Source organism: Mesoplodon bidens (genome assembly GCF_964165515.1).
Source record: "Mesoplodon bidens genome assembly, chromosome: 20".
NCBI classification, from domain to species: Eukaryota; Metazoa; Chordata; class Mammalia; order Artiodactyla; family Ziphiidae; genus Mesoplodon; species Mesoplodon bidens.
Window position 1 is genome coordinate 33,090,265 of NC_138181.1, and position 26,491 is coordinate 33,116,755.

Here is a 26,491-nt window from a genome sequence, read left to right on the forward strand (position 1 = left end):
TCTTCACAGAAAAGGAGCTCTATCAACTAGTATTCTAAATTCTCAAAACTTCTCTACCACATGTCAAAAGAAAAACCACTCTTCCAATCAAAATTTCTACCAGTAAAGGAAAACTGTCAACACACGTTTTGTGCTAGAATGTTGGACCACTGTAGTAAATAGTGTTCCCCCATCATCAAAGCACAGAAGTCAAATGTTTGCACCATTAAACCACCTCTGAAATAACAGCTTCCGTTTGCATGAAAATCTTTAGTGTGAGGTCACCTGGACGGTGGGTGTGTGCAGTGCACAACAAGCATCCTACCTTCATACAGTGCTTTGAAGCCCTGGGCACTCACGGCGAAGTCTGTCGTGAACCACAGAGTAAGGATGGAGCCGGTGCTGACGATGCAGGAAGGAAGCTGAAATCCCGACAACCTGAATTTCAAAAAGAGGTGAACACAGTCAAAAAGCATGAACTTGTTATTGAAGCTTATTTGATGAAGTCATTCAATTCCTCTTTCCACTGTGGCCTGTTTATCTGACATAAGTCACTGAACAATTACATGATCCATACACCAGGTGTTGCCAGGTAATTGAAATGAAGCATTTTCAGGGATGAGAGTTTGCTTATTTAAACACCTTTTGAAAAGATTTTTTTTCTTGAAGGACATGTACAGTAATACACCATTGTCCAAAGAGAGCGCACAGAACTTACAACAGTGCAGGCCTCCTTACACCTGCTATGCGAAACAATGTAACACTGCGTGTGCTTTTGAGTTTATTTTTCTCCTAAATTATTAGATGCCGTGCTGCCAGCGCTCATCATTAATGTGCTTTTTACTCTATCTTCCCACCCCCCAATAAATCGGTTTCTCTTGAAAAGAAAACAAATCCTAGTCACGACGTCAGAAATAAAAATCAACGACTACCTTGAGCTCAGGTCAAATGAACTGATTTTGATATTTGGTTTTCAAGACAAATCTTTTGGATTTTAAGATATGTGTTTCAATTATAACTAGGTTGGGATATATTAAGAAATCTTAATGATGAGAAAGAACTCTGAAGGAGTGAACTAGTATAATAATATGTAAACTATAATAGTTTACAAACAAATAGCTTTTCTAAAGGTTAAAGAGATGCTTCAATTTATATCTTAACTAAAGTTTACTAATTACATAGTTTGTCTACAGTTGCACGGTTTAGTGTAGTCTGAACACAAACTTCTGACTCAAAAAAAAAGAAAAAAATCAACCTGAACATTGATTTCCAGGGGGAGAAACTCTGTCTTGCCAGTAAGTCTATGGTATTAAAGGCCTAATTTCAACCACTGTAGTTGCACAATCAAACCAGAAACTAAGAAGAGAAAAATGACAGGACAATTGTCAACCAGCAAACAACACACTTCTAAATAATCCAGGGATCAAAGAAGTCTCAAGGGAAATTTTTTAAAGTACATTAAACTGAATGAAATATAAACACAAGATATCAATATCTGTAGGACTCAGCTGAGCAGTGCTGAGGGAGAAGTTAACAGCACTGAAAACATACATTAGGAAAGAGGAAAATTCTCATACGTGTAATCCAAGCTCCCATCTCAAGAGCTTAGAAAAGGGAGAGTAAAATAAACCTAAAGCAAGAAGGCAAGAAATTACAGATAAATGCCAAAATCAATGGAAATGAAAACAGAAAAGCAGTGAAACAAAGCCTAATTCTTGGAAAAGATCAACAAAATTAACACATGTAACAGAAATGACCAAAAAAAAAGAGAGAGGGATAAGAATAAATAGAGATAAGAATAGGGATAAGAATAAAGAGGGGGATTAGATAAATATCTAATAACAGGAATAAAGTAGCAAATATTACTAGAGACCCCACAGATATGAAAGAAATGCTTTAAAAACTACACCCATAAATTTGACAAAAGTGAAATTGCTTACTTCCTTCAAACACACACACACAATGAATGACCACAACTTACTCAATGAAACAGAAAATGTGAATAACATTTACATTACATTTAATGTAATGTAAATGTTAATGTAATGTAACATTTAATAGTTACACTATAACTATTAAAACTCCCCTGAAAGAAAAGTCCAGGCCCAGATGGTTTTACAGAAGAATTCTTCTGCCATAGACTGAATGTCTGTGTCACCCCAAAGTCATATATTGAAACCTAATCCCCACCATGATGGTATCTGGAGGTGGGGCCTTCGGGTGGTGATTAGATCATGAGGGCAAAGTATCCTTATAAAAGCGACTCCAGAGAGCTCTCTCGCCCCTTCTGCCATGTGAGGACACAGCAAGAAGACACTGTCTCTGAACAGGAGGCGGGCCTTCAGCAGACACTGAAACAGCGGGCACCTTGACCTTGGACTTCCCAGTCTCAAGAACCACACAAGAGAAGTTTTTGTTTTTTATAAGCCACCCAGTCTATGGTATCTGTTATACGTACTAAGGCATTTACCTAAATGCACCGAGGCATCTACCAAACATGTAAAGAATTAACAATTTTACGCAATCTCTTCCAGAAAACAGAAGTGGATACCCATTTTATGGCACCATTATTACTCTGTGCTATGGACTGAATTGTTGCTTCCAAAATTTGCATGGTGAAGCCCTAACTCCCAATGTAACTGTGTTTGTCATTTCTTTATTTTTTCAATTTTCATTGGCGTATAGTTGATTTACAATGTTGTGTTAGTTTCAGGTGTACAGCAAAGTGAATCAGTTTATTTGTAGATATGGATATATATATATATATATATCCATTCTTTTTCAGATTATTTTCCTATACAGGTTATTACAGAATATTGAGTAGAGTTCCCTGTGCTGTACAGTAGGTACTAGTTACCATTTTATGTATAGTAGTGTATATATGTTCATCTCAATCTCCTAATTTATCACTTTCCCCCACGTTTCCCCTTTAGTAACCATAAATAAGGCTTTTAGGAGGTAATTAAGATGAACTAAGTTCATAAGGATGGGATGCTAATCCAACAGGACTGGTGGCCTTATAAGAAGAGGACAAAGAAGAGAAAGAACTCTCTCTCTCTCTCTCTTTTCCCTTTCCTCCGGCCCTGCCACATGCATGCACTAAGAAAAGGCCATGTGCTCACACACCCAGAAGACAGGGGTCTATGAAGCAGGAGGAGAGTCTTCACGAGAACTTGACCATACTACACCCTAATATCAGATTTTTAGCCTCCAGAAATGTGAGAAAATACATTTCTGTTGCTTAAGCCACCCAATCTATGGTATTTTGTTGTGCAGACCAAGCTAAGACACGCTGCTACCAAAGACAGGCAAAGGCAGCACCAAAAAAAAGAAAAAGAAAGAAACAGACCAATATCCCTCATAAATACAGATATAAGAATCCTTAAGAAAATAAGAGAAAATAGAAGTAAGCAATAGATAACAGTTATTCAATAAGGCCAAGGGGTGTTTATTCCAGGAATGCAAACACAGTTCAGTATTTGAAAAATCAATCAACGTAATCTGCCATAATAACAAGCTACAGAATAAAATCACAAGATTTTAATATTCTATGTAGGAAAAAGCATTTGACTAATTTAAGCATCCAATCATGAGAAAAACTTTCAATAAAATATGAATGGAGGAAAACTTCCCCAATTTGACAATGAGTACCTGTAAACAAACAAACAAACAAACAAACCTACATCTAACATTATACTTATTGGGAGAAGACTGAATGCTTCCCCCTAAGACTGAGAACAGGCAAAAAGGTATAGTTTCACCACTTTTATTCAACATTATGCCAGAGGATCTAGCCAGTGCAATAAGCCAACTAAAAGAAATAAATGCAGACGGATCAGAAAGGAAAAAATAAAATTGACTCTATTTGCACAATCAGCTACATAGATTATGCCAAGGAATCTATAAGAAAACTCCTACTAGAGTTAATACTTGAAATTAGCAACTGCCCAGGATATACAATGAACATACAAAATTCAATTTTATTTATACATGCTAGCACTGAATATGTGGACACCAAAATTAAAGATACAATGCCATTTACAACTGCCAAAAGAACACTTAGATATAACAGGTACAAAACCATGTCCTGAAAACTGTATAACGCTGAAGAAAGAAATGAATAAAAAATTAAATAGAGCAATACACCATGTTAATAGACTGGAAGACTCAACATTGTAAAGATGTCAATTCTCCTCAGACTTATATGTAGGTTTAAGACAATTTCTATCAAAATCCCAGCAAGATTTTTTTTAGACACAGACAAAATTCTTATAAAATTTAAATGGAAAGCCAAAAAAACAAAAAATAGAATGGCTTAAATAATTTTGAAAAAGGATAAAATAGGAGGAATCAGTACACCTGTTTTCAAGAACTATTTTGTAGCTACAGTAACCCAATCCATGTGGTACTGTCAGAGGGACAGACCAATCCATCAGTGTATCAAAACAGAGAAGTCAGAAACGGACTCATGTAAATATGCCCAAATAATTTTTGAAAAGGTGCAAAGGCAACTCAGTGGAGCAAAGAAAGCCTTTCAACAAATGGCGCTTAAACAACTGGAAGTCCACAGGCAAAAACAACCAAAAAAGAGCCTAGACCAAAGTCTAACACCCTATAGAATAGTTAACTCAATATGGGATCACAGACATAAACGTAAAATGTAAAAATATACAACTTTTAGGAGAAATCATAGGGGAAAATCTTTAGGATCTTGGACTAGCCAAAGAGTTCCTAGAGTGGACACCAAAATCACAATCCATAAAAGAAAAAAGTGATAAACATTAAAACCATTTGCTCTGTGAAATACTCAGTTAGGAAATGAGAAGACATGCTACAGACGGCTGAAAAAATATCGGCAAACCACGTATCTGACAAGGACATGTGCCTAGAATATATATAAAAAAAAAACTTCAAAGATTCAACAGCAAAAGAACAAATAATGTAATTAGAAAACAGGCAAAAAACAAAGTGTCGTTTCATCTAAAAGGATATACAGATGGCAAATAAGCACATGAAAAGATGTTCAACACCATCACTCATTTGGGAAATGCAAATTAAAACCACAAAGAAATATCACTACACACCTATTCAGAATGGCAAAAATGAAAAACAGTGACAATACCAAACACTGGCTGGAATGTGGAGAAAATGGATTGCTCATATATCGCTAGTGGGCAGAACCACTTTGGAAAACAGTTTGACAGTTTCTTAAAAAATTAAACATGCGATTATCAGATGACCAAGCAATTATTCTCCTGGGTAGTATTTACCCCAGAGAAATGAAGATTTATGCTCCCACAAAACCTGTACAAGAATATATATGAATATATATACGTATACATATATATACACATAAACATACACTTAATAATCAAAAACTGGAAATAACTCATATATCCCTCAAGAGGTGAATGATATACAAACTGTGGAACAACTATACCATGTACTACTATTACTCAAAAATAAAGAGAAATGAACTATTGATTTATAACACCTGGATGACTCTCCAGAGAATGACGCAGCATGGCAAAAAGGCAATCCGAAATAGATTACATACTGTATGACTTTAACATTCTTGAAGTGACAAACTTATTGAAAAGGAGAACAGGTTGCCCATAGTTAAGCCGGAAGTTGGGACAGGAGGGAGGTGGGCGTGGCCATAAAAGGACCACATGAGGGAATCTTACGTTTTGTGTCTCGACAGTTTCAATGTCGGTATCCTGGCAGTGTCCCTCTACAACCGTTTTGTAAGATGTTACCTTTCGAGAAACAGGGTAAAGAATACTCAAAATCTGCGTTACTCCTTACAGTTACATGTAAATCTATGATTTTCTCAAATTTTAAAGTTTAATAAAACAATAGATTGGAGGGCTTGGGACGGAGGCACTCTAGAAAATATATACAGATTAAAATCATCAAATTAGTATTAAAACACAGTATTTAATAATAAAACATTCTCTCATTAGATTCAAACCTTAACTGAAAAAAAATGTTGATTATTTAGTGTAGTCCGTTTTGAAGTTTTAACATTTATTACCATAAGTTTAGGTATCAAATAACGTGGTAGCACTTTAAAATAAACACACGTTCATGTTTTCTTTAATGAACTTTAAAAAGAATCATGAATGGGAAGGGAAAAGTCAAACTATTATCTCAGAAAAACAGTAACAAGATACTAAGAGTTGTAAAAACAATGTCATATGACTACTATTTGGAAGTTTGGGGAAGTTCAACATGCACAATGGTAGATAAAATATATACAAGTGACCTGCTTTAAATAGCTGAAATGGAATGCACTCATTCATATTTTAGCACGAAAGTATGAAGTCCAGTGTTGGTTGAGGGGGGTAGGAGAGTTGATTCAGTTAATCATTGAGACCGTCAAAAGCTAAATTTGTGGTTCCAATGTTTATAGCCATTACCCATCACACCAGCTGAGAGTGAGGAATCTAAACAATGACCAGTGAGGAACTCACTCTTCAATCTCTCTGCAAATACGCTGGTGAGGACTGTACGCTGCTGATAATCTCTGTAGTATGTCATTCGTATCCTTTGCATGAGGACCCTGGGGATACATTTCAGTGTTATCTTCCTTCAGGAAACATATGTTCTTAGGGGCAACCAGTTTATTTTTAACACCTAGTAAATCATGGAGCTGTTCAAGTTGCTTAGTGTTGACTAAAAGAAACTTTCGAACCAAATTTCTGGCCTTCCTTAAGCAACGTGTGAATTTTTATAGTAGCCTCGTTGCAGATTCTGTAATTTGCATTCCTTCAGAATTCTATCTTGCTTCCATCCATGTATCTTTAGATCTCTGTAAGCCACTTTATCTCTAGATATAATTCATCATGGTGTTCACACAGTGGCAAGTCAATGAAAACAAGAAAGAAGGAAAATTAACTCCGCTTCCCCCTCCCCATTTCTATCAAACCCAGTATCACCTACAACATAGGCACATTTGACCTGCTTCTTCCTAGAGTGCAACTCAGAAACATGGTTGCCACTGTTGAAAACAATCCTAGCATCCTATTCAAAGCACTGGGTTTTCACCTGACACGGTCATTGAATCATTTGTGGGAAGAGAAAGAAAATGATTAGAAAAGGGAATGGGTATGAGAAAAGTGATAGAAGCATTTCACTCTCAGCAAAAAAGAAAAAAAAAAAGAAGAAGAAAAGTATAGGTAGCAAAGGTCCAAACCTCTCTCTGTCTCTGTCTCTCTCTCTCTCCCCCACCCCGACACACACACACCCCTACCTCTGTCTGTCTTTTTCTAGCTGCCTGCCTGTTGTCTGACAGAATCTCATTTACTATATTTTCTACTGGGAGAAAGCAATTTCCCTCTCACATCCTGTGATCTGGGTAAATGATACAGCCTGTCAAAGATGAGTGATTATTAAATAAAGTAAGGACGATTTGGAGCAGCCCTTCTCTATTCTCAGTGCTTGTTCACTCGGTAGAAACATGAGTTTCAGAATCGAACAAGTTTATTCTTCTTCCATCTCTCAAGAAATTACTAGAATGCACTGCACTTAGAAATACATCAAAAATATTGTGTACTCCACTATCACTCAAGATACTCAAATTGCTGATACCAATGCAATAATCTTGAGTATTAAAATTGGTGAGGCTGGAGAAAAAATAAGAAGTTGAGTGAAAAGGTCAGCAGAAACAAGACTGCTGTGAGCACAGTTTATTTCACATAAATTAATCAGGAAGTTATAACTCCATTCAAGAGAGGTGCACTCCTAACTGAAAACAGTACCTATTTCATTTATTTATTTTTCTATTCTGTTCAACATATCATTTATAACAATTAATATAAAAGTTATAAACCTACTTACAGTATCAATTTCAATGATAGATTTTTATCATGATATATTTATATACATTACATTTATTTAAACTGTTGCATAGTTCCACTGCTAAAAAAAACTCATTGGATTTTAAACTCTGTGAGAGCTTCATTTAACTTCTTTTGGGCAAAGCCAAAGTTAAATACTTTACACTTTCTTTAAATTTCTATTTTTAATTTAATTTTTAAATTTCTATTTTCAAAAAATTTTAGTATGTCTTATGATTGACCCAGCAGCAAAGATATTTGAAGCTACTATACTTGAAGTCTTCATTGTTTTTTATTAAAAAGTTAAAACTGGGCCTCCCTGGTGGCGCAGTGGTTGAGAGTCCGCCTGCGGATGCAGGGGATACGGGTTCGTGCCCCGGTCTGGGAGGATCCCATATGCCGCGGAGCGGCTGGGCCCGTGAGCCATGGCCACTGGGCCTGCGCGTCCGGAGCCTGTGCTCCGCAACGGGAGAGGCCACGACAGTGAGAGGCCCGCATACCGCAAAAAGAAAAAAAAAAAAAAAAAAAGTTAAAACTATAAGTCTTTTTTTAATATTAAACAATTACAAATGCAGATGTGATATGTCTGTACTGTACTGCTTGTTCTCCCCTTCCCAAGCTCTTATCACATCTGTTTGAGTCTGGTTTGATTTAACAAGAAGAATGTGATGTAGTCATTTATTACACTATTTTAGCCCTACACTGAGTTCCCAACAATTCTAGGTTGCAATTATTAGACCAAAAAAGTCTAGAGGTAAAACATTTGGTAAAATTGCACATTGACAAAAGCGTAAGAAAGGATTTCATGTTCAGTTGTACTCTGTTCACTTAACCACAAGTTATACACACGAGAACAAGGGGAGTAATCAACTTTATACAAAGAAAAATCAAGACATCTTGTAGTAAGACAGAGGCCTTAAGTCTACAAGTCAAGGCATCTTTTCCTATTGTCTAGTGCTTACTAGGAATTAAAGAGTCATTCTAGGTAGTTTGTTATCTGCCTTGTGAGTAGGAACACAGAAGGAATACCTAAATGATTTACTGGTGCCATTTTGAAATGGTTTTCCATGTTAATTTCAGGAATAAAAAGTTCCTATGCCCAGTAGATATCTGCATTTCTATCTACGTCTCTGTGGTTGTACAGATACATACAAATGTGATGATGTCTTTTTCCTATAGTAAGCTCAATTCATTTAATAATAATGTCCATGCCAAGTTGTTTTAAAACAATATACATACTCCAGAAGTGTCAGGGCTTTTTTCACATCTATGAAGACTGATATGTATGTACGTAATTGGACAGAGCTTTTAAAAACAAGAACTGAAAACCTTGGAGGGAAAAAAAAAAAAAAAACCCACAGTTGACCAACACATCTTTAACTTTCTTATCAAGATTTTGTGTGAGAAGCGGATGGCTATTTGCCCTCTAAAAGGGTTACGTCTCTCTTACGTGAGTATCTTTGGTTAAATTTTGAGAACGTCATGAGATTTCTAGCCCTGTCACTAATATTAATATTAGTATTAATATTGTTATATATATTGCATATATTTTAATATTAATTGTTATATATGTATATATAGCAATTAAACCATTGCCTTTGCTTTAACTTACACCCTTCCTTCCTAAGAGGCTAACATCATAAAAAACATCTTATCTTCCTTAAACATATCATTGCTCATATCATGGTCTATACATAGTTTACTTCTCCCCAGAATCCTCAGAGGAACTGCACTCAATTACGGTGATTTAGTATACTTGGCCTATCTTAGTCTGGGCTAAATAAAAGTTTCCTCCTAACCGAATTCACTCTCAGCTAAACACTACTCTCACAAAAATGAATTTTCCCCAAATTACATTCTAAACAAATTTGCCAAGATTTAATCCACTGATCCTCTTTTCCTATCAATGCATCAAGCTATTTTGAGAAAGTGATTTCATAATTACAGTGTCTATAATACATTATCAGAAACAAAAATCTCCCCAATTTTGCCCCCAAGCATGAAATAGCATCCTCTCGGTGTGACTCTATTATGACAATAGAAACAGCATCATTTATAAATGACACTAACATAGTAACAGCATTTCCCACTCCTAAGTATGACTGTAAGTACTTTAACTCCAACAGTTCTCTTCCTCTGCTCTTAAGCCTTCTGGGCTATCAACTTCATCTCCACCTGAGTGATAAGGATCCAGAAATTGTCTTTCTAGTGCAAAATCCATTAGTAGGATTTTTCTATCAAGATCTCTTTCCAATCTGTTTTCCCCCAGGTATGCCACTTTTCCATGTTAGGATTTGACATAAGCCCTGTGCTACTTTAGAGTAACTCAAAGGCTTTCTGCTTGACTTTCTCATCTGAGGGTTAGGATATTTAATGCTCATCTAAATTTCAGCACAGCTATGATAAACAAGGCAAGACCCTAAATGACTTCTTCATCGGCAAGCAAAGGGATTAGGCAAAGACCCCTAGAGTTTATTTCAGGGCTTAATCATGTTGAGAAAGTATTTCAAAGACCGGAAATGATATGCAAATTTATTTATTTCACTGTGGTATCTGACAAAGTACATTTTTGTTTGTTTGTTTGTTTTTTGTTTTGGGTTTTTTTGGCAGTACGCGGGCCTCTCACTGTTGTGGCCTCTCCCGTTGCGGAGCACAGGCTCCAGACGCGCAGGCTCAGCGGCCATGGCTCACGGGCCCAGCCACTCCGCGGCATGTGGGATCTTCCCGGACCGGGGCACGAACCCGTGTCTCCTGCATCGGCAGGTGGACTCTCAACCACTGCGCCACCAGGGAAGCCCCAAAGTACATTTTTAAATTGAGATTTCCTTCTTAGTTGTGAATCTAACTTCTGTAAAAACTGAAACCTGATCCAGTAGTTAGACAGTTAGATGGAAACTGTATTTAGAATTACAGATTCTCCTCGACTTATAATGGGGTTACATCCTGATAAGATATTTTCAACTTATGATGGCTTTAAGTCAAAAATGCATTTAATACACTTAACCTCAGGAACATCAGCTTCTCCTAGCCCACCTTAAACGTGGTGCTCAGATCACTTACATTAGCCTACAGTTGGGCAAAATTCATCGGACACAAAACCTATATTAAAAAACAAAGTGCAGAATATCTCATGTCACTTGTTAAACACTGTACTGGAAGTACAAAACACAGTGGTTTTCAGTGCATCCTTTGTTCACCCTCCTGATCGCACGGCTGACCAGGAGCTGTGTCTGTCTCTGCCCAGCATCATGAGAGAGATGGGACCGCATATCGCCAACCTGAGACAGATCGCAATTCAAACCTCAGAGTACAGCCTAGTGAATGCATATGACTTTCCTACCACTAGCAACATGAACACACACATTCAAGTAGAAAAGGAGAAAAATATCTAGAGAGAGAGACAGACGAAACTCAACGTGGAATGAGATCACTCCTCACTTACACTTTATAACTCCTGACTGACAGCCCACACTAGCTGCATCCTAACATTCTCCTGACTCTCCTATTGAAATTCTGTAGAGTGACTCTGGGTAAAAACCAGAGGCAACTGAAAAGGAGGAAGAGATAGGAGGAGGAGAGAAATAAAAGAACCTGTGCATCCCATCACAGAAATGAGGAATCTCCTCTTCCAACAATTTTGAAACCAAGGGCTTTCCATGAGTCTGGCGCATACTAGAAATGCACAAGTGCATTTCAAGTGCAGCACAAGTGCATTTTCCAAGTCACCCATGTTCCTCATGACCCTGTCACAGTGATGTCCCCACATATCCCACAAACCAAGTCAAAGTAATAAATGACAAAAGAAAAACCCACCAAATCCTGAGAGCATGTGTTTAAGAAGAAACCTGAATGTACTAAAACAGAAAAAAGGAGCGAACAATGTGTGTTATGGTCATCAAGACACATCAAACATTTCCACTGAACAGAGATGAAGGAGGAAGCTGGAGGTCGCCTGTCTGATCTGATTTACTCTCACTCCTGTTTGGAAGGGTACAGAGATGGTGACACAATGGCAGGAATGAAAGAGGTCTATTTCCTCAAGAAAAACCTAGTTTCTGGTATGCTATGACTCCACATGCCACAAGAAGGCAACAGATTAAAACCAATGATCTCCCATCGAAAAATTTACGTATTCTAGTTATTCATATTTTTCACACATTCTTCTATTCCTGGAGAAATTTGAGAACACTATAGGGTTGAACCAAGTCTAGTTTTAGATAGTCTTTTATATGATACACTGGTGGTGTGCAAAGGTAGCCAATCAAGAGTAGGTGTAGGAAATAAGGAGGAATAGGAGCTTTTTATTTACTTATTTATTTTTATGACTTTATTTTTTATTTATTTTATTATTTATACAGCAGGTTCTTATTAGTTATCCATATTTTACATATTAGTGTATACATGTCAATCCCAGTCTCCCAATTCATCACACCACCACCACCACCCCCCGCCGCTTTTTTCCCTTGGAGCTTTTTAAAGTATTAGTGATACTACATTATTGTATCAGTAGTTAAAAAAAAAAAAAGTAGAAAAAAAAGATAATAGAACTCGAATAGAGAATGTAAACTGCTGCACAAATATGTCAGTCAGTGATTTTCTTGGGAAAAAATCTTATCAGTGACTTCCTTAACTGACCTACATGTCCATAAATGATTACACCTAATTTTGGCACAATTATTTTATTTTTTTTCATTTTCTTTTAGTTTTGGCTGTGTTGGGTCTTCATTGCGGTACACGGGCTTCTCATTGAGGTGGCTTCTCTGAGCATGGTCTCTAGGCACACGAGCTTCAGTAGTTGCAGCACGTGGCTCAGTAGTTGTGGCTCACGGGCTCTAGAGCACAGGCTCAGCAGTTGTGGCGCACAGGCTTAGCTGCTCCACGGCATGTGGGAATCTTCCCGGACCTGGGATTGAACCCGTGTCCCCTGCATTGGCAGGCAGATTCTTAACCACTGCACCACCAGGTAAGTCCCAATTCTGTCACAAGTATTATGAGACACCTAAGATGCAGGACTGTGAAGTGTTAAGGCTTTATTTTAATTATGAGACCAAAACATGTAGCCTCGGGAGTGTGATGACCCCTGCAGGTGGTCACCATGCAGGTCTGGAGTTTACATATTTTGCTAACCTAATTTACATATTTTGCTAACCTAATCACAGCTTGCCACAAAAATCTTTGAAATTCCTCCTTTGGGGGTGAATCCGTAGTCCTCCCTGCTCCTTCGATTTCCAGGGACATCACCCATCGCTCTCATGTTCTCCCCTTGGAACACGAAGCCTTCAGCCTCATACATCAATACCTGGAACCTAGTTGTATCGGTGATTCACTGCACAGCACAAGCGCCTAATGAAAGCCAACTTGCTGCTTCCCTGCAGGGAGAGTCGTGTTTTAGCAGGAGACACACGTGGAGCTGATCCCAATGATGGGACCCAGATGTTGAGGACAGGCAGGTGGGGATGTTCTGTGGGCGGTGTATGTCCGCTTGGAGGACAGCAGTCTCGGCCACGGGCTAAAAGAAGCCCCACCAGATGACAGCTAAACTAGGCAAGGTAACACTATCCTTGGCCAGACCCCCATCAGGGCTGGTGTGTGATTCTACAGTTCATCTTGCAAGCGATGTTAATCGTGAAGCCCTGAAATCAAGGGATGTGTCAGATGCAGATTTCACGGCAAGCGACTGGAATTTTAACCAAAGTCTATATCCCTAGCGTTGAATCCCACACACCACCGTCTGCGACTCCACTTTTTCTATCACGAAGAACAAAGTGAATTCACATCATACAGAGCAGCTTGTTAAAATACAGGATGCAGTCGAGATCATCCAAAGACTGATCATTCCAGGTTTTAAGACCAAAACTAACACATCCCATTTAAGTAAATATATTTCCTCATTTTAGTAGAAGGAACCGACGTGACAAAAAGTTGAATTAGATTTCAAGGTGTCACTGTCTTAGGAAAATTGGCTTTTGGGGACATTTAAGGTTTCACATGGAAAGCATCTTCTTACTATAGGAGAAATTGAGTTCTTGTTTGAATAAGGAGATTCTTTAAAATCGACCTCGTGTTAGAACTCGCTTCGTTAGTGTGTACTGATGCTGCCAACCTCTCCTGCTTGCAGAGGTTCATCGCCTGGTTTATTAAATAAGCTGCACGGCTGGGATCCAGGCACGAACAGGAAATGTGCTTCTCCAGTTCCGTACCCTGCTTTTCACGACCACCCTGGGTCACTGTGCATGAGCTCCCGTACTTTTTCCTCAAGGCCATTCAACACGATATGCTATGGGATGGCTAATGATAGAAAAATTAATGGGATGGCTTCTCTCCAGAAGAATCCTTTTAGGCATCCTATGTTGGGATGGCAAACACAGTCAAACAAAACAAAGCCTAACTCTGATCTCTCAACAAAACAAACCAAAACAAATGACAGACCAGATCTCCAACTGAAGAATTGTTTCTTAAATAAAGTGGTAGAAAAAAACTTAATCTTCAAGTAACTGACTTAGGAGGGTTTAGTTCAAGAGAAAAATCTAAGTAGATTTTTAATAAGAAATAAATCATAAGACATTTCTAGAAACCCCAAAATCATCAGGGCGGAAATTGAGCTACATTTTCTGGAAACGATTAAATTATCCATAAAATTGGAAACATGTTCCCAAAGAAGAAAGTAACACAAAAATTCTCCTCTTGAAATGTCCTTTACCTAGCCCTGTATATTTTACTGTAATTTTTTCACATAGGTATGACAGCTGTCTACAGATGTTCTGAACAGAATATTAGGTTAAGAAATGTTTCTGTTTTACATTCTACCAGTATTTGTTTGCCTGGCCTCTCAGGGACCCAGAGTTGCACAAAGGAGTTCTTTCTTTTAAGAGCCTTCGCATATAGGAATACTGTACTATTTTACACACTATCGCTAAAACGCTGCCTCTGCCTTCAGTGTTTGTGGTGCCGAGAGGGGAAGACCTGATTTGCATCCCATGTCATGGCCAAGTTGAGGTCTACGGGCTCACATGTAAAAGGGTGAAAGTCAACCTCACAGCCCACACAGTATGCCAAGAACTCGAATGGCCTCACCTGGGGAGCCAGCTATTAGGTTGACCTATCGACCTGCTTAAACGAATTCTCTAGGTGTTTTCCACATAATTTCTCTTAAATTCTCACAGAAAGCCAATGACATCATCTGACCTCCCATTTACAGTGGGGGCAGGGATTAGTCCAAAGCCTCTCAGCCATCAAGGAGCAAAGCCAGCATCACACCCGTCGTGTCTGCCTTCCACGTTGGTGCCCTTTCTACCACACCATACTGCAATCAAGGAAAAAACAAGTTTGAGTGTGCTTCTTCATTCACAGACTGCTAATTTAAAAAGGAACCACATTCAGAGAGTTAGATCTTCAAGGAACTCCCAAGCAGTTTTATGTATTTATTTTTAAATTAATTTTTATTGGAGTACAGTTGCTTTACAATGTTGTGTTACTTTCTACTGTACAGCAAACTGAGTCAGCTATACATACACATATATGCCCTCTTTTTTGGACTTCCTTCCCATTCATGTCACCACAGTGCATTAAGTAGAGTTCCCTGTGCTATACAGTATGTTCTCATTGTTTTTAACAGACTAAACAAAGCCATTTTGATAAATGGTTCTTTCTTTAAGAAACACAGAAGTACAGATATATTGAATTCTTTTTTAAATAAAAACTCAACTTGGAGAATATGCAGTTTTCACTAAAAATAAAAATAAATCTCTCAGTTCCTTTACTATTGTTATCAGTTGATTTTCTCAGCAATGAACTTCATTTTAATGTTTCAAAATAAATATCACATCACCCTTATTACATTATTTTATTATTTTTCTTTTGAGGCAAATCCATAGGGTTTTAGTTGTTTTGTTTTCTTTTCTTTTCCTGTAAAGCATTTGTTCTCCATCTTTTTAAAATTTTTTTAATTTAATTTATTTTTTATACAGAGGTTATTATTAGTTATCTATTTTATACATATTAGTGTATATGCAGCTTTATTTCTTTATTTTTATTTTTTTTTGCAGTACGCGGGCCTCTCACTGTTGTGGCCTCTCCCATTGCAGAGCACAGGCTCTGGACGTGCAGGCTCAGCGGCCATGGCTCACGGGCCTAGCCGCTCTGCAGCATGTGGGATCTTCCCGGACCGGGGCACGAACCCGTGTCCCCTGCATTGGCAGGCGGACTCTCAACCACTGCGCCACCAGGGAAGCCCAACAGCTTTATTTTTTAGGGAGGAATTCCCTAAGGTCTCAGAGACCTGTCGTTTGTCTAAACGCTCATGGATTTAGTAACTAGGACAGCAGCAAATCTTGATTCTCTGGACTCTTTCCTGTATGGTCCCTTTCCTACGGGGTGTGCTGCCTAATAAAAAGACAGCTGAAGTGGGTGGGTCCTTAAGCTCAATTCATTCACATATTGCTGCATGCTCTCTGCCATAGACAGCAATAGACTCGTGTTCTGTGGCACCTGCCTACAGGAAGATGCCATGTCAGAATCCCAGCTTGATTCACACATTTTCTTTTCCATCTCTAAGCCACCAGCAGTTTGGGAGCCCTGCAGAGAGACACTGAATAATCACTCTCCTTCCATTTCATACTCACATTATCCCATCGAGGAGTGAGCATTTACTCAGAGCTCCTGGAAAGGGAGCCACTTATGCAAACTCTCGTGGCCTTAACAGTCAACTGAGATTCCCTACAATTACCTGCAAATATTTGGCTACAAATGAAACCATTCAAATCATATGCCCTCGTCCACAAGGCATTCTAAGAATCAAAAAGATGTGCTTATTATTCAAGATCTCATTCTTGAAATTAAAGAATGTATTATCTGAATCTACATTGTGTATATGAATCTACATTGCGTCCTCTTAAAAGCATTAAAATAGCAAATACTTGTTCTAATAGAGTTTAAGTATGCAAAAATAACAAGCTTGAAAGTTTCCAAAAATGAATTAATATGCACTGCTGGACACTTCATCAGCCCTAGAAATTTTCATTTTAGTACTAAATTACATACAACAGTCTCCTTAGTAATCTTGGCTACTGTGGGTCTTACTGGTACCCTCCTAATTTCATCAGTCTTATATGGGTCAGACTAATCAATCAATTGATCAATTATTTATATCCCCTTGTTACTGCTTTGCTAAGAATTTTTCCAATTATTAATAAAATAATTTTAGACTAATTTGAAGTATGATACCTTTCTTAAAAACTGGAAAAAGGAAAATGACCTTTCACTGACGCCAAAATTAAGATAGCAACTGACATGTTAAATGTGTTTTTTATAAATTATGAACACTGTAAAACTAATACGAGTATACAACTTTATGGATTACTAAACTATTTCACATAAGTTAATTACTTAATAAAATCTTTAATTCAGTGACTCTTCTCATCTAACTTCTTTCTAACATGCTTTTAAAATTTCTCACATCCTTTTCTGTTCTCTCACATTGAAATACTAAGCTGAGGTAGTTATGTACATATACACACAAACTTATATTTGGAAGTGTATACTTGAAGTATTTACATAAATAAGTATGTAAATATTTACAAGAATATATCTTTCTTGACTATATTTTTCATTCTAAAGAAATATTTATCTATCTATTTGAAGGTAAAGGAAAGGCAGTATTTTAAGGGAAGCTAGAACAGGAGTTATGTACAAATGCACATCATAAAGGCCTACACCTATGAAAGGCAGGATGCAAATTTCATTCTAAATTTCTTAATAGTAAAGAGAATATAAACCAGCTTTACATTACTGAAGAAGAAGCCGAAACTCATAAATACTGACTTGGATAAGAGATATAAACCCAAGCTACAAAAATTAAAGGAACTCATAAGAATATCATCTTTTAAAGATAACAGTATAGCATAAGAAGATCACAGAAAAGAACTATAAAATGTTTACCAAATATAATAGTGAACAAAATATGCTTGTAAGTTTGTATAAATGAGTGAACATATAGTCTTGGACACTTCATCAACCCCAGACATTGCTACACATTCTTATTTTCACAGGAGTTAAAGACCTTAATGTAAAAATATTATATTAAAAGTAGCAGTGATAAGCAATCAAAACCAGAGTTTTGATGAGAATCTTTGGGAAAAAAAGATGCTCATTCTTTTAGAAGTACAATTTTGGTGCAACTTTTTTTTTTTCTATTTTGGACATCTCTCTCACAATTTAAAATTCAGAAATGCTTTGACCCCAAAATTTAACTTCTAAAATTTGTCATGCAGCTATACATACACATCTACATGAACTATATATTTATAAGCTTATGACAGCATTGTTACTATAACCAAAATAGAAAGTCAACTTAAAAGTACTTTAATTGGGGAGAACTTAAAGAAATGATAATTCATTTATACAATGATAAAATGGATACAACGAAGCCATAAAGGATTGTGCCCTCGAGCACACACACACATGCCTAATTATCCCCCATACATAAAATATTTCCTTCCTTCCTTCCTTCCTTTTTCACATCTTTATTGGAGTATAAATGCTTTACAGTGTTGTGTTAGTTTCTGCTGTACAACAAAGTGAATTTGCTATATGTAACCACATATCCCCATATCCCCTCCCTCTTGCATCTCCCTCCCACCCTCCCTATCCCACCCCTCTAGGTGGTCACAAAGCACTGAGCTGATCTCCCTGTGCTATGCGGCTGCTTCCCACTAGCCATCTATTTTACACTTGGTAGTGTATGTATGTATGTATGCTACTCCCTCACTTCATCCCAGCTTCCCCTTCCCCACCTGTATCCTCAGGTCCATTCTCTACGTCTGCGTCTTTATTCCTTGCCCTGCCACTAGGTTCATCAGTACCGCTTTTATAAATTCCATGTATATGCATTAGCATATGGTACTTGTTTTTCTCTTTCTGATTTACTTCACTCTTGCTGTTCACAAAAAAGAATCTGTCTTGGCAACTGTGTTCTCTCTCCATACGTGTGTGTGATGTGTATAAATAACACGAATTCACATCACTGCTGACACACATGCACAGATATAATTTTGGAAGATGCGAAAAACTTAAATAGTCAAAGTAATTTGCTCTGAGGGGCTTCCCTGGTGGCGCAGTGGTTGGGGGTCCGCCTGCCGATGCAGGGGACACGGGTTCGTGCCCTGGTCTGGGAAGATCCCACATGCCGCGGAGCGGCTGGGCCCGTGAGCCGTGGCCGTTGAGCCTGTGCGTCCGGAGCCTGTGCTCCGCAGCGGGAGAGGCCACAACAGTGAGAGGCCCGCATACCGCAAAAAAAAAAAAAAAGTAATTTGCTCTGAACAGAAAAAGGTCATAGCATGGTATGGTATGGAAGAATAATTTCATTGTATTCAGTTGTTTCTGCTTTTGAAGACTTTATCATGAGAAAGTATTAGTTTAAAACTAAACTTAAAATGTTAATTTAAACATCTGTATCTAATGGAAAGTCTAAGGCACGAGATCTTTTTTGTAATTTTTTTCTGACCATGTGAGTATTCAGAAGAAAAGCTATCTTTAAGATTTTCTTAAAACGAAATCAATGATAACAGATGTCTTTCTATTCATTATACTTGGGGTACTTCGCTAGGAGCAGAATTCAGCACAGTGAGATGAAAAACGTTTTCAATTTCAATGCCTAAAAGTTGATCGGAACACAGAAACAATTTCAAGCAATATGCAGGTTATGTAAGTAAACTCTATTATAATGTTGTTAAAGCTCTTTGTGACCTAGGTATTTGATTTTGTATCCCAGACAAGTCACAATTTTCTGTGGCTAAAGTATTTACAAGTGTTAATGAACTACTAATTAAAATATTTGAGGTGTAGTAAAGAAACAGAAAATCTTGTTCAGATATTGCATTGCAATGTGTTTTACTAACAATTCTGGGTGTATCACAGTTGTGGCCGATAACTGTGTTCAGGCAAATACTGAGGAGGGAGTGTAACCAACAAAAGAGTGAACCCAAGACCAAGGACAGAACCCTTGAGTCACTGCCAAGTCTTTTGTTACAATTTTAGGAAATTGCTTGATGAATCTCATTTTCAGCCTCTGACATAATCTAACACTACACAGACAAAACCGCTGGCAAAATAATTCTTCACCAAGAGTAAAAACCAAAGTAAATGTGTCCTGAGTCATTGCTATGGACATTTCTTTCTCAGAGGCTCTGGAAAACCATTTTGTTTATAAACTGACCAGAGTCTGAGTTACTGAACCATGTGACTAAATTTTTTATCTTCTTCCTCTTTTCTGCTGTCATCACTCATCGAAAACATCTGAAACACAGCTTTGAATGAAGCAAGAAGCCGATCTCATGATAAAGCTTTATTGCAGTCAATGATGCCATACATGGAGTGAGGGCCATTGTTAGACACACTTCCTTTAAAATGTTTTGCTGTTTGTTTTCATTTTTATAAAAAAGGTAATAAAAATCTTAGAGTTAGAAAACAAACATATATAAAGTAAAAGATGGAACTTCTGAAAAATCAATTGCACCCCAACACTTTTGCCCATAGATTCCTAATTATGTGTCCAGATTTTGCAGGTAGGTCCTCAGGAACATATAGACGAAGACAGCCCATTTAAAGAAACTTATGCACTTATATGCTTATATGTAAGGATGGGAAAATACATGTATTACTCATATATAAGCTAAAATCCCTTTTACAGCTGTTTATCCAGAAGACCAGCTCAAACCCTTTTGCTTAAGATATTTTGTTTTACTTTCCGATCTTGCCCCAAAACAGCTAGAAAAACAGCAACCAGCCCTCTGAATTTCTATCCACCCTGGAACATTTTTATAACTGGGTTAATTTTCCTTGATTCAATGTCTATGAAGAGCCAGTTCACTAATGAGTACATTTTCCAATACTGGAATAAGTGAATTTTTTGTTTGTACATAACCCAAAGACAGGAAATGTCTTGAGTTTAATTTATGAAGATGAAATATGAAAGCTGCTTTCATTCAATGACTTCAGCTGAGACGAGAAAATAATGTGATTCTTCATATTTAATGAACACATAAATGATGGCTGTCCCTAAAGTAATGGATGGGCAGCTATGCAAAAACATCTCCAGGGGCTGCCAACGTGCAAACCTCTTCATCACCGGGAAACCACCACCTGTTTTTAAAATTTTAATTCTAATTTAGAACAAGTGATTATTTGGAAAGAATCAGAGGTAGTGTTTGCCTTTACTTATTGTAAATAAGACTGTAAAGGAAGGAATGGCCAGTGTAACAACTGTATCTTATTTCTCCATCTGAATTTTATAATCACTATGGAGATGAGCTTGGCCAGATGCTTTACTGGATGTACAACAGGTGTTTAATATATGCTGGTACTTGATACATGACTTAGGAATGGTTACCAACCAGTCATCACCATACATCTTTTCTCCTTGCAAACTTACTATAAAGTAATTTTAGATGAAGTCTACTATCAGGACTCTAGCCTTCATCAAAACACTGAATTTTATTTTATAATGAAGGCAAAAGACACTATGCCAAGAAAATTGCAACAATAACTACTCAGCATTCCATCTGATTGGACTATAGGATGTAATCAAGGTTTCTCTTTTTATCTTATCTCAGTGTTTCTTTATGCGCCACATACATCAGCACGAGAATATAGGCTGTCACAACAGAAATCCCAGTCACCTGTCATTAAACGGAAGGAGAATTTCAGCTGCAAAGACATGGCATCCAATTTTAGGTAATGCAAAGATTGACTGAAGCAGCTGCACAGTAATCATGCAGTTAAAGAAAGAGCCATCATATCATGCATTAATGCAGTTCTGAACTAGAATCTCATGGTTGTCAGGTAAAGATAATTCAAAATACGAATAGAGTTTCTCCAACTATAACCAAATCCTACCTCTACCATGTGTGATCTGTGTACTATCAAGCAAAGAATTTGTACGATGATGACACCAATATCTACAAACTGACGGGTAAATAAGGTAACATTATGAAAAAACTACCAAACTTCTTGTATTCATCATTGAGCACTTCATTGATGTGACTTACCTACAAGGAATGTTGAGATACATATACATATACAACTCAACATTGTGTATATAATATCTATATGATATATTGTATATGTGAGATATATCGTGTATATGATATAGATATAACTTCCTCTAATATGAGGTGAAAATTGTAAGTGAAATAAGTAAAGACAAGTGTGATGAGAGATGGAGGGAAGAAAATATTCTACCTTTTAGAATCTCATGTTGCTTCATGGAGTACGTAATGCTGGTGGCGGCCCTCAAAGATGGATGATGCTTAGATAAATAATAAGGGAGAAAACTACCCAAGCAAAGCATATACACAGCAAAGCACTATTCTTGCATCCTGTTGTAGACAAGCTTACTCAGCAGTGAAAAGAGAGAATAAGAGCCCATCTCTTAAGGATTTTGTAAAAATTAAATCAGATGGTTACCACGAAATGCCGAGTGTGCAGTACAATCAATGAAGGCTACCTGCAAACATGGATAATAATCATAGCATTTTTTTATAGTTTTGCCCTTGATAATAACGGGAAGTCAGGTTTACTCTAAACAGAGGTACAGGAAAGGAAATAATGAGGTAAACCTGATGTGAAAATGGTTATCTAATTTCCCCTGATGTGGCGAAGACGGCCCCATTCCAGATCGTCACAGGTGCTGAGGACCACCCCCGCCCCCCGTCGTTCAGGTGTAAGCACATGACCAGCCTGGAGGTCCCCGGTCTGGCCAAGGTAACTACTGGCCACTCCAGATCAAGGGTATCTGGTCCTTTGTGTCCCTTTGTGTCCATTCCTCAGCTCCCACTGAGGCACTAACCTACCATCCGAGAATCTGGAGTAACCGACCTCCTGACCCTGATGGAAATGACTGAATTCTAGTGAATCAGATACAATTTGATTCTAAAATGCTGACAGCGGGGCTGATGAAATGAGTGAAGCAGTGTATTCTGGGAATGAAGACCAGGTTCAAGATCGGCAAGGGCTCCAAGGGAGGTTATTTTGAAAGAGGGCATTTCAAGATGTCGGTTTCTGCAAGTTGGATAATCCAAAACTTGTGTATATGTTTTTTGTTTTTGGTTTTTGGGGTTTTTTTTGCGGTACGCGGGCCTCTCACTGCTGTGGCCTCTCCCGTTGCGGAGCACAGGCTCCGGACGCGCAGGCTCAGTATCCATGGCTCACGGGCCTAGCTGCTCCGCAGCACGTGGGATCTTCCCAGACCGGGGCACGAACCCGTGTCCCCTGCATCGGCAGGCGGACTCTCAACCACTGCGCCACCAGGAAAGCCCTGTGTATATGTTTTGAAGATGGTAAAGGAGAGATATTTATTACCTTTAAACAATTGAAGCTATTCTATTGATTAACTTATGATTAATTTATCAACCTATAAAATATCTGTCATAACTCTATGGTGGTAAAGTGACGCTAGTTCCTTTTCTTGCATCTGATTCTCGGGTGTTAAAATTAAAGTCTGCAGGCACACGGAAGTCAATGTCTATTTATGCATCACACAGAAATGCATGTTGAACATGTTACTGCTGTGAACTATGACAGAGAAAACAAATGACTGGATAGCAAATATATTCTCTTAAGGCTGGGCAATGGTGCTGGAGAAAAAGAATATGACACCTCTTCTTTTATATTCAGAATCCTGGTGAAACCACCTCTTCATCGTTTGAGTATGATTTTTCACTTGTTCACTTTCTAGTCCTGTGTTTTATATATCATATTTATATTACCTATGGCATTCTTTTAGTCCTATTTGCCTCATTAAATCACACATTTTCTCTCCACTTGAGAACTGTATCAAGTTTTTCCATCAGACTGCCTGTTTTGAAGAGCTGAACAATTCTCTTCTTCTGGGATAACATTTCCCTAACACTATACTATTACTGTACCAAATAACGCTTTCAAAATTTATACTCTCCATTGAGTTCCTTAAGAAAGCCAAAGTCTTTGCTTTCATAAAGTCAATTTTATACTTCATTGGGTTTGTTTTCATGTGGGTAGCTTACATGAGATAAGGAGATTTCAGTGAATTGAAATAATATGCTGGTGTTGAAGTTCCTCACTAAAGAATCGCACGATCACAGTCGAGCCAGGCACGGGATGTATCTGCAGAATTTCAGGTTATCGAAGCCGCTACAGAATATTTCCTTGTCGTTTTCCCACAACTGGGAAGGAATTTTTATTTGGGGACATAACACTGCGTCTTGTATCCAATAGTAGAGTGTCCTGAGAATCCACACCAATAAACCATGCAAATGTGTCCCAAATAGTTGACTGATATTAGAAAGTTTATTTCATTGCCTGCTTTCAGTTATTAACATCTTTAGCCCAGGAGCACTCTCCAGCTAGGGTAGGAAACCCAGAGGGAAGAGAGAAAGTGGGAGAAGGAGACAACATGGGCTTCCCAGCTGGTGAGCATCAAGACAACAGAGAGAAAACATGTTTGGGTGTCAAGGCAGATGAGAGTGGGAAAAATGTCACCTCCTCCTTCCTGGAGGTGTCCTTACACTACGCAAGCTCTCAGGAACATCACACAGCCAGAGAAAGGAGGTGGAAGGGTCCCACCAGGCTGATGGGCACAGCCCCTACTGTAGAAAGCACAATGTTTTTTTTAAGTTATATTTACTGTACATCTGATTTTTGGACTGGGATGCATGCCTCCAAAAAGAGACATAATAAGAAACAAGAGGTTTGTTGTTGTTTTCTTTTAACAAACATCTAGTTTTAGGATACCTTCAGAACAAGAGATAGCAAGACAGCGGTCCTAAGGGGGAAGCAGGAGATAACTGAGTGACAGGAAGGAATTACAGAGGCAGCAAAGCAAACACCTCCAGTTTCAAGTCTGGGGCCCTGACCATAGTTACAACAACATGGGAAAAGATATTCTTACTTTAAATGTACAATTAAAAATAGAATATTCAAGACAAACAGCATTTTAATCAATCAATGATTCCACATTGGTTCCCAATTCTTGTGGACAAGGGAAAACACACACATACAAGGTAAGGTTCTTGCCCCCAGACAGCACCTCAGTACCAGGTGAGAGAGGAGTGATACAAACAGAAGTTGGGGGCAGTGTGAGGTAATTATTGTAATGGTGGAATAGTCAAAATGCCAAAAAGTTAGAAGAAAATCCTTTCGACTTCTTGAGTCATTGGGACAGGAATCAGGGAATAGGTGGGCTTTGATCTGGACCCGCTGGGGATGAGTAGACTTATATTATTCAGAGATGGTAAATAAAATTCTTAAATCTAAGATGTAAGCATTCCTTGGGGAGGCTCTAATCCAAATCCCTCCCTTTGCAGATAAGAAAACAGAAAAACACTACAAATACCAGTGCTCTGTGAACAGAAAATGCTCTCCCGTAATACTTTGCACTTTGCTAAGCTCATTTCAAGGAGACGGCTTACTAAAAAGGAAGGAATGTTTTCTAAATTCTCCTGTGACCTCTTGTTTGAGAAACCACACCCACGGTTAGTGGAATCAGATTTAAAACTCCACATTAAGATTCAGGAACCTATCCTGAAGTTATGCATGAATTTATAGAGTTGAGAAAGGAGAAAAAAAGAACAAAATACAACTGAGAAAACACAGCATTTCTAAGATTTGGGTGATCAATGTAAAAACCAGATGAACAGAGAATGCTTGACTGATAATATACCATTTTATTATTCATGGATTGGTTTGATTTTTTATGGAAATGAAGATAATTATTAAACTCGCAATATTATCTTAAAGACAAATGAAATAGTAAAAGAAAGTACTTTGGAAATCTGGCAGGGACATGTGATCAAGTTGTTTAAAAAGGAATTGTTTCAGTATTTCTTCACAATGCTTCCTGATATGTCACCCCCAAGCTGAGTTGCCCAAGGGAACATTTTCCCCTTCCTTACTGTCAATCTCTAAGACTTGTGTCATCGTAAGATCAGCACATAACATCTGTCTTTAAACTTCTGTTCACCCTAAAGTGAAACACTCAGAATTTAATATAATTATTTAATATAACATTTCCAAATATAGTTTACAAAAAGGGAGTACATTTTGTTCACCAACCTAGGAGATTTTTCAGTGGAAAGCATTCCACAGTGCCTGAACGAACAGGTAGCAGAATTTGCCACTGGTATACTTTCCCACTTTCAGTAACTCTATGTACCCTGATCTACATTGGAGAAAATGTTCACTTTGGAATGATTTTCCATTAACTAATTGTCCAGACAACAACACATAGGAATTTCATTCAATTAAAAAAAAATTCAGACTTGCATATAATTCTACTTATGATATTCTAATCACGCAAACATTTTCTTGAGATCTGACATCTTCCTTTTCATGTATTTTGTAATTTAAAGTCCTACAATATTAATTATTAATTGGGTACATTTAGGCTAATTTATGGTTCTTGCCTGAAAGGGCTGCAGTGAAGATACTGCAAACTTCTTTCTCAAGAGGGTAAATCCTCTTCTACAAGGAATTTGCAAAAAAGAAAAGAATGACACAAGTAATGAAGTCTACTCAGACCCTATAAATAGTTGCAATAGCAATCACTCAAAAGTATGTTCTTTTACAATATAGTTTTATTTCCATTTCCTCAGTTTGATTGAAATACCTATTGAGAAAATATGCTTTCAAGCTAGGGTTCC

At 37.8% G+C, this 26,491-nt stretch overlaps 1 protein-coding gene across 1 annotated transcript in view; it reads right to left on the reverse strand.

The window, feature by feature from the left end:
• The window catches only part of CSMD1 (CUB and Sushi multiple domains 1), a gene marked incomplete at its 3' end in the record, with an annotated part of 1,732,394 nt that overhangs the window by 1,217,382 nt on the left and 488,521 nt on the right, over positions 1–26,491 (reverse strand). The window contains exon 3 of the mRNA XM_081220901.1: positions 305–417. Within this exon, the coding sequence (XP_081077027.1) occupies positions 305–417 (113 nt within the window). The remainder of the gene's footprint in view (positions 1–304; positions 418–26,491) is intronic.